This window comes from Orycteropus afer, unplaced genomic scaffold (genome assembly GCF_000298275.1).
Source record: "Orycteropus afer afer isolate SDZICR_OR568_19922 unplaced genomic scaffold, OryAfe1.0 scaffold00006, whole genome shotgun sequence".
NCBI lineage: Eukaryota > Metazoa > Chordata > Mammalia > Tubulidentata > Orycteropodidae > Orycteropus > Orycteropus afer.
The window spans coordinates 17,843,622-17,852,892 of NW_006921593.1; the positions used below are offsets into that span (position 1 = coordinate 17,843,622).

At 46.0% G+C, this 9,271-nt stretch overlaps 1 protein-coding gene across 1 annotated transcript in view; it reads left to right on the forward strand.

Annotated features, from left to right (window-relative positions):
* The window catches only part of LOC103198982 (contactin-associated protein-like 4), a 204,763-nt gene that overhangs the window by 190,950 nt on the left and 4,542 nt on the right, over positions 1-9,271 (forward strand). The window contains exons 20-22 of the mRNA XM_007943199.1: positions 5,625-5,758; positions 6,575-6,662; positions 9,109-9,257. Of these exons, the coding sequence (XP_007941390.1) occupies positions 5,625-5,758; positions 6,575-6,662; positions 9,109-9,257 (371 nt within the window). The remainder of the gene's footprint in view (positions 1-5,624; positions 5,759-6,574; positions 6,663-9,108; positions 9,258-9,271) is intronic.

Consider the following 9,271-nt stretch of genomic DNA (forward strand, 5'->3'; position numbering starts at 1 on the left):
AAATACAATTGCTTGGGTCTGAACCTTAATCTTCAAAGTGACATCTTTTCTCTTTAACATTTAAAGAGATCTTTTGCAGCAGATTAGCCAGTTGCAACACATCATCTGATTTCTTGACTGCTGCTTCCATGGGCATTGAGTGTGGGTCTAAGTAAAATGAAATCCCAACGAATTTCAGTCTTTTCTCCATTTATTGTGAGGTTGTTTATTGATCCAGGTGTGAAGATTTTTGTTTTCTTTATGTCGAGGTATAATCTGTACTGCAGACTGTAGTCTTTAATCTTCATCGGTAAATGCTTCAAGTCATCCTCACTTTTGGCAATCAAGGTTGTGTCATCTACATATTGCAGGTTGTTAATGAGTCTTCCTGCAATCCTGATGCCATTTTCTTCTTCATATAGTCCAGCTTCTCAGATTATTTGCTCAGCAAACAGATTGAATAACTGAAGAAAGGATTCACCCTTATACATACTTTTCTTGATTTTAAACCTTGCTGCTCTTGTTGTTGGGTGCCACTGAGATGGCTCCGACTCACAGCAACCCTGTGTACAACAGAAGGAAACACCGCCTGGTCCTGTGCCAGCCTCACCATCTTTGCTACACCTGAGCCCACTGTGGCAGCCACATTGTCAGTCCATCTCATTGAGGGCCTTCCCCTTCTTCGCTGACTCTCTACTTTTCCAAGCATGCTATCTTTCTCCAGGGAATGGTCCCTTCTTAAAAAATCACCAAAGTGGGTGACACGAAGTCTGGCCCTTCTCGCTTCCAAGGAGCATTCCGGCTGCCCTCGTTCTAGGGCAGATCTTAGTCCTTTTAGAAGACCACGGTACTTTCAGTATTCTTCGCCAACACGACAACTCAAAAGCATCAACTCTTCTTCGGTCTTCTTTGTTCGTTGTCCTCCTCTCACATGTATATGAGGCGATTGAAAATACCATGGCTCCAGTTGTTGTTTGTTGTTTTTATGTGCCGTCAAGTCAGACCCAACTCACAGCGACCCCTCCTTGGGTTTCCAAGGCAGTATCACTACGGAAGTAGATTGCCCCATCTTCCTTCCGAGGAGTGGCTGGTGGGTATGAACCACCAGCCTTCTGGTTAGCAATCAAGTGCCTTATGCACTACGCTACCAGAGCTTGGGTTGTTGTTGTTGTTGTTATTTGCCGTCGAGTCAGCCCCGACTCCTAGCGACCCCTCTTTGGGTTTCTGAGGCAGTATCACTACAGAAGTAGGATTGCCCAACCGTCCTTCCGAGGAGTGGCTAGTGGGTTTGAACCGCCAGCCTTCTGGTTAGCAGTCAAGTGCCTTAGGCACTATGCTACTGTGAGCTTGGGTTAGGCACACCTTAGTCGTCAAAGAAACATCTTTGCTCTTCAGCACTTTAAAGAGGTCTTCTGCAGCAGATTTGCCCAGCGCAATATGTCATCTGATGTCTTGACTGCTGCTTCCATTGGTGTTGATTATAGAACCAAGTAATAGGAAATCTTTAACAACTTCATTTTCTCCATTTATTGTGATACTGATTATTGGTGCAGTTGTGAAGATTAAAAAAAAAAAAATACAGTACCCCTTATTCTGTGTTAACAACTGCTTTTTGCTCTAGTACAGATTCCTCATGAGCACAATTAAGTGTTCTGGAATTCCCATTCTTCTCAATGTTTTCCATCATTTGTTATGATCCACACAGTTGGATGCCTTTGCATAGTCAATAAAACACAAGGAAACATCTTTCTGATATTCTTTGCTTTTAGCTAAGATCCATCAGACATCAGCAGTGATATCCCTCATTCCATGCCGTCTTGTGAATCCCCCTTGCGCTTCTGGAAGTTTGCTGTCAATATACTGCTGCAACCGTATTTTAATTATCTTCAGCAAAATTTTACTTGCATGTGGTATTTATGATAATGTTTGATAATTTCCACATTCTGCTGGATCATCTTTATTTGCAATGGGCACAATTTACAATTCACAGTGGGCCACTGTTGGTTGGCCAGGTAGCTTTCTTCCAAATTTCTTGGCATAAATGAGTAAGCACCACCAAAGCTGCATATGTTTGTTGAAACATTTCAATGGGTATTCTGCCAATTCCTAGAGGCTTTTTTTTTCACCATTCCTTCAGTACCATTAGTTCTTGATCATATGCTACCTCCTGAAATGGTTGAATGTCGACCAATTCTTTTTTGGTACAGAGATTCTGTGTATTCCTTCCATCTTCTTTTGATGCTTCCTGCATCATTCAATATTATGCCCATAGAATCCTTCAGTATTGCAACTCAAATCTTAAATTTTTTCTTCAGTTGTTTCAGCTTGAGAAATGTTGAGCGTGTTCTTCCTTTTTAGTTTTCTAACTCCAGGTCTTTGCACATTTCATTATAGTACTTTACTTTGTATTCTCAAGCTGCTCTTTGAAATTTTCTGTTCAGCTTTTATTTCAGCATTTCTTCTGTTTGCTTTAGTTGTTCTCCATTCAAACGCAAGCTTCAGAGTCTCTTCTAACAACCATTTTGGTCTTTCCTTCCTTCCCAGTCTTTTTAATGACGATTTACTTTCTTCATGTATTATGCTCTTGATGTCATCCCACAACAGTCTGAACTTCAGTCATGGGTGTTCAGTGAGTCAAATCTGTTCTTCACATGTTCTCTAAACTCAGGTAGGCTATGATCAAGGTCACATTTTGGCTCTCATAGACTTGTTTTAATTTTCTTCAGCTTCAACTTGAACGTGCATATGAGTAGTTGATGGTCTGTTCCACAGTCAGCACCTGGTCTTGTTTTGACTGAAAATACTGAGCCTCTCCATTGCCTCTTTGCACAGACATAGTTGATTTGATTCCTGTGTATTCCATCTGGTGAGGTCCAAGTGTATATTCACCATTTATGTTGTTGAAAAAGTATTTGCAATGAGTAAGTCGTTGGTCTTGAGAAATTACACTATGCAATCTCTAGTATTACCTCTTTCATGAAGACCCTATTTTTCCAACTGCCAGTGCTTTCTCTTTGTTGCCAAATTATGCATTTCAATATCAGTAATCATCAATACATCTTGATTGCATAAACATGCAATCAAGTCAATTTCAGACTGCAGAAGTTGGTAAAAATCTTCAGTTTCTTCATTTTTGGCTTCAGTGGTTGGTGCGTAAATTTAAATAATAGTTGTATTAACCAATCTTCCTTGTAAGCATGTTGATCTTATCCTATCCCTGACAGCACTGTACTTCAGGATAGATCTTGAAACATCCTTTATGACGATGAATGCCACACCACTTCTCTTCACCGTATCATTCCCAGCATAGTAGATCATATGGTTGTCTGATTCAAAATGGCCTAAACCAGTCCATTTCAGCTCACTGATGCCTAGGATATCGATCTTTATGCGTTCCATTTAATTTTTGGCAACTTCCAACTTTCCTAGGTTCATACTTTGTACATTCCACATTCTATTAAGGGATATTTGCAGCTGTTTCTTCTCATTATGAGTCATGCCACATCATCAAATGAAGGTCCAGAAAGTTTTACTCCATCCACATCATTTTGGTTGACTTTACTTTGAGGAGTCAGCTTCTAGAATAAGCAGACTGGGAAGGACAGGGCCATCCACTTCTGAAAATATTGGCCACTAAGAACCTTATGAACCTTATGAACAGCAGTGAAACACTGTCTGATGTGGTGCTGGAAGATGAGCCCCTCGGGTCAGAAGGCACTCAAAATACTGCTGGGGAAGAGCTCGCTCCCCAAAGCAGTCCTTCCGTAGAACTATGGTGACAAGCTTTCCTCTCAAACTACAAACAAGGAGACATGGTGTGCTGGCTCCTGCCACTTTGTTAGTGTAGTTCTGTTTTTCAGGACAATGAAAAAGGCTGTCACAAGAGGTTTTGTTCCACAAATTGCATTAACATTCTTCTATAAAATTTGTGATCAAATTCCATCTTTCCTGTGGACAGAACTGCCATTATCTCCAGAAGCTCCTCATTAGAAATAGAAAATGCCCAGTTAGCTGTGGAGAACATCCTCTCCTCTTTCCCAGCAGCGAGGGCCGGAGGCGGGTGCTAGAGCAGTGCAGGCGTGCAGCAAGACCTGTCCATGGGCCCCAGGAACCCACTTCCTGGGCCTGAAGTAAACTACACCACCTCTGCCTGAAGACAGACAGTAAACATGCAGCCAGCAGCTGCATCTCCATGGTCCATCAGAGTTTTAAGCATTTTGAATGGAAAGTCAGGGCAGTAATTTACTCTCCGGGACAACTTGCAAAGATGTCCAGCCTGTGGAAGGTTAGTACAGTATGTGTGCCAGGTGGCAGCAGGAGGATGAAGTTTTTGGAGCATCCAGAGTTGGGTCAGGAGAGGTGGGCATGTGGAAAGCTTGTGTCTGGCACAGCTTATCATTCTTCTGGTCCCCACTTTCCCAGTAACCAGTGCAGAGTTTAGAAATAAAAGCTTGTGCATAAATAAACAAGCCGCCAAGCATTTCACCTCGGGCCCCAGGCTCTGACTCAGGGTCGATATAGGAGTTCCAGGGAGGAAAACTTTGCACCTGTGGCAGACTCAGAGTGTAAACAGTGGGAGAGATGCTGGGATGGACTTCCTTCTTAGCCAGCGAGAAAGCAAGGGGAATCCATTCCAGAGGGGCAGTGGTCGGGACCACTGCTTTCCTGCTGGTCAACACTTACAGTCCACAGCCTTCACCAGTGGAGACATGGTTCACAGGCCCCTGGGGGTTCAGCACCTCTGCAGATGCACAGCCCTCCATGAGCCTAGTGCACATGCCATAACCAATCACCTTCCAGAAGTTAGGAAATAAGTTCAGAGAAGATGAGACTGTGGAAAGAGTAGTTTCAATACTTCCCAAAGTTCCAGCATTTCTTAACATAATGTTCTTTTTGCAAGGGTAGAGTGGAATTTAGAGTCTAACGTGCACCCAATCCAAGTGTTTTCTGATAGAGGATTAAGAATTGTAGAGACCCAAAACCCATCAAGTCAATACCAACTCATAACAACCCTATTCTACTCTGTCCCATAGGGTTTCCAAGGCTCTAAATCTTAATAGAAGCAGACTGTCTCATCTTTCTCCCACTGAGTGGCTGGTGGATTTGAACCACCAACTGTATGGTTAACAGCCCAATGCTTTAACTAGTGCACCACCAGAGCGTCTCAAAAATTGTAGGAAAGAAAGTGCTCATTAATGACAACTTTTGCCTTGGCCTTCCAATTACATGCTTCACCTGGGAGACAGGCTTGGGCACAACTCCAAAGCAGTGTAACTGTTTCAGAGAAGGTGATGGTCCCTCAGAGTGCATCCAGATGCACTGTGTTAAATGGATCCACACCATAAAATGTCCCCAGAAACAAGTACATGTCAAGAACTGGAAAACCAAACTCACTGCCATCAAGATGGATCTGACTCATAGCGACCCCTCCTTGGGTTTCTGAGGTGGTATCACTATGGAAATGGATTGCCCAACCTTCTTTCCGAGGAGTGGCGGGTGGGTTTGAACTGCTAGCCTTCTGGTGAGCAGTCAGATGCCTTAGGCACTATGCCACCAGAGCTCCAACATGTCAAGAAGAACTCTGAACTATTCAAATGAAGTTTCAAAAACATTCTATTAAAAAACTGCAATTTTTTCCCCTCTAGGAAGTTTGCAGATTCGGTACAAGCTTGATATTCATCAGGATCCTGATGTTTTCAACTTTGATTTCACAAACATGGCTGACGGGCACCTTCAGCACGTGAGGATCAGCAGAGAAGGAGGAGTGCTCTTGGTCGAGGTAACAGCACACTCAAGCAGCCGCTGGCTGCAGCTGTGAGTCCCCAGGAGGAAGCCCGGTAGAACAGGTCCTTCTGGAGGTCCTTCTTTGGGTGCCACAGACAACAGTCGGGTGTAGTCTGCATTTTCTGTTTGTTCCTTGTTTAGTTATGGAATCTGCCAGTGTATCTGACTCCTGAAATCTCTCCTCATTTATCTCAATTAACCTGCTCTGGAAATGTTGTCTATTTCATCACGTATTCCTGGCAAGATCTTTAAAATGATTCTCCACTGGGAATCTATGCCATGCAATTTACAAGAGTACGGATGGTACGGAAGTTTAAATACATGGTTTATGTAAAATATGATTATGATTAAAATTTGCGTAACTAAAAATTAGATGTGATCAAGGCAGAGCGAGTGAAGGTTTCACGTTCCGTGCTTTTGTAGACACGTCTGAGTGGCTGTGCCCTCCACATGCAGGTAACTCCTTGGCTTCTATTTCAGGGTTTATTTTGAGATATGTATAAGTTATGGGCCTGCAAATGCCTCTTACAGCTTTGGAACACTGGATTCCAGCAGTCATAGATAATTTATATTATGCCAGGAAGTAGTAAGAGCTGTGAAGACAAATGCAGCAAGGGAAGGGACTAGGTGTGGGGTGAATGTGTCTGGGAGGGTATAGAGCTAGTCCATGGACAGTCTTCATAGCCACACACTCCTTGACGAGAGCCTCTTTCATCCTGTGCTTTTTCACTCATTCTGTTTCACTGTCTCCTCTGATCCCTCTGTGTTACCAAAAATGGTGCCCTCTCGATGTCTGCTTCTCCCGGGGCAGGTGAACCAGCAAACCAGGAGGCAAGTGAGCCTGTCCTCAGGCACAGAGTTCCACGCTGTCAAGTCCCTGGTGTTGGGCAGGATTTCAGGCAAGTAGACACAGCCATTGACTGCTAACCAGAAGGTTGGCGGTTCAAACCCACCAGCCACTCTTCGGAAGGAAGATTGGGCAATCTACTTCTGTAGACATACCGCCTCAGAAACCGAAGGAGGGTTCGCTATGAGTCAGAATCGACTCAGTGGCAGTGAGTTTGTTTTTTGTTTTTTGTTTTTTTGGTTAGACACAGCTTCCTCTCCCACGGAGATCCAACATGTGCCACTCACACAACAAGCAAGTCCCTTATTTTACTTTTGACCCATTAGTGCCAGTCAAGACAGAAAGAGTTCTTTTTTTCTTTTTTTTTTTTTGGTCTGCTGCATGCACACACAATTACAAGAAAAACTTGTCCTGTGATAAGCCAGTGTGCTCTGCTGAAAATAACCCCAAACTCTCTCTTACTTGACAATCAACACACAGTGATTTTCTTGTATTGGAAAGACTCCTGATCACAGCCAACATGTTCACCGACTGTGCTGATCACCAACAGCTGCTGATCCTGAAACTGACGCCAACATCTGAAGGGTGATTTAAACAAACTGCTGGTTGTCTTTCAGCTGACAACCTTGGTTAGGGTCAGTCAGACCTCCAGGCTGGATGTACGGCAGGTGGGCCCCAGGAAGAGGCAAGAGACCAGGGGGGCCGAGGCTGGACAGGAGTGGGAGTGGGTGTGGGGTGGAGGCAGGTCACAGAGGGCCTCCTGGACATTAAAACAAAGACCAGTTGTCACGGGGTCCATTGCAGCCCATGGTGGCCCCACGTGTGTCAGGGCAGACCTGCGCTCCACAGGCTTTCAGTGGCTGATTCTTCAGAAGTGGACCACCAGGCTTCCTCTGGGCCCTTCTGGGTCGCCTCACACCTCCAACCTTTCTGTTAGCAGTGGATCATGTTAACCGTTAGCACCACCAGGGTCTACAGAGACCATTATAGGGACTCACTTTTTCTCCATGTGGAATGCAGAGCCGGTGACACTCCTTGTCATTAATTAAAGCTCTGCTGGGCTGCTGGGTGTGCGGGAGGGGGGGGGAGGCAGGGAGGAGAGCCCAGTCCAGCCATAACCCAGGTGAGGGACAGTGCTGGACGTGACCAGTGTTGGCCGGCGCAGGGAAGGAGAAGTTGTAGATCCTGGGTATGTATCTTAGGAGCAGAGACAGCAGGCTCTTGTGGTAGACTGGATGCCACAGAGACACACAGAGAAGGGGAGAGGCAAGATTAGTCTGACCATTTTGGAGTGTTTCTCTAATACCAGTCTATGTTTCATTCCATGTTTCAAACTAGGGCATAGCCTGTGGCAAACTAGAAATGTTAACAAACAAAAACCCTCAGCACCTGCAGATTGTCGAAGCCTCCCAGCTCAGCTGTCGGGGCCTGACTGTCAGGGACAGCACCGTGGGGTGGGCCCAGCCTCTGCCAGGGACGGAGTCTGAGTGGGCCGACCCAGGTGACCTGTCCTGGAGGCCCTACCCTGCCCGGGCTGGCAGCTAGTCTTGGTCTGAACAGTGAGCAGTGGACAGTCTCAGGGACGCTGACGGCCTCCGCCAGCCTCGAGGCTGCGTCTCCATAAGCAGGTGCATCCATAGTGGAGGGACTAGGGGTGGACAGTTGTCACGCTCGAGCGTCTCTTCAATGAATCGCACACAGCCTGCCTTCAAACACGCCACAGTCTCAGGGGGAAGGCGAGATGTGCACACACATATTTAACACGGGAGAATTTAAAATTCTGAAGAGTGAGTATTTTTTAAAATGCAATCTACGTTCAAAGTTGGTGATGAAAAGTGATGTGCGATGTTGTACAACAAGCTAAGAAAATAAACTACCACCTAAAACTCAATGGGCAAATGAATATGCAAGAATAAAATTAATTGTATATGCCGATGCCTATACATCCCCTTTCCACTGACCGAGGGGGAACGTTCACATGGGATTGAGTGCAGCCGTGTTCACAAGAACTGGCTATTCATGGTGTCTGTCTCGGTTCTCCAGTGTGGCTCTAACAGACCGACCACGAGTGGACAACTAACAAACAGGGACTTACTCTCTTACAGTTTAGGAGGCTACAGTTCAAAGTGCCCCTCAACCTTGGGCTTCAGCACTGCCTCCTGTACCAGTCTCTTAACTACATCCAGCTGCCCAGCCATAAAGCCAGAGCCCTGCCAAGTTACACACAGTATCTTACTCAGACTCCAAAAAGAAGGTTGAAGTTCAACCTCAGCAGGCATTAGTATAGCTTGAAGCAATTGGACTTCTTGAAATTTAAAGTAAAAATTAATTTAGTGTATGCCTGGAAGACATTGATTTTGACCTGCCATGAACCCCCACTGTCTAGCCCCCGCTGCCCGGCCCCCACTGACCACGCCTCCCGCCGTCCCGCCCCCGCTGCCCATCCCCCACCGCCCCGGCCTACAATGCCCCAAGAGCGCTCTTCTCTGTCCCCGCAGAGCCGGGTGGCCACGTGGACCCGGAGACAGCGCGGGCTGGTGCGCGGGGCTTCGCTGGCTGCTTGTCGGGACTGCAGTTCGAGCGCACGGCGCCGCTGAAGGCTGCGCTGCGGCCGGGCCGCCCCGGACGCACGTCGGTGCAGGGGCCGGTGGCCGCTTCGCG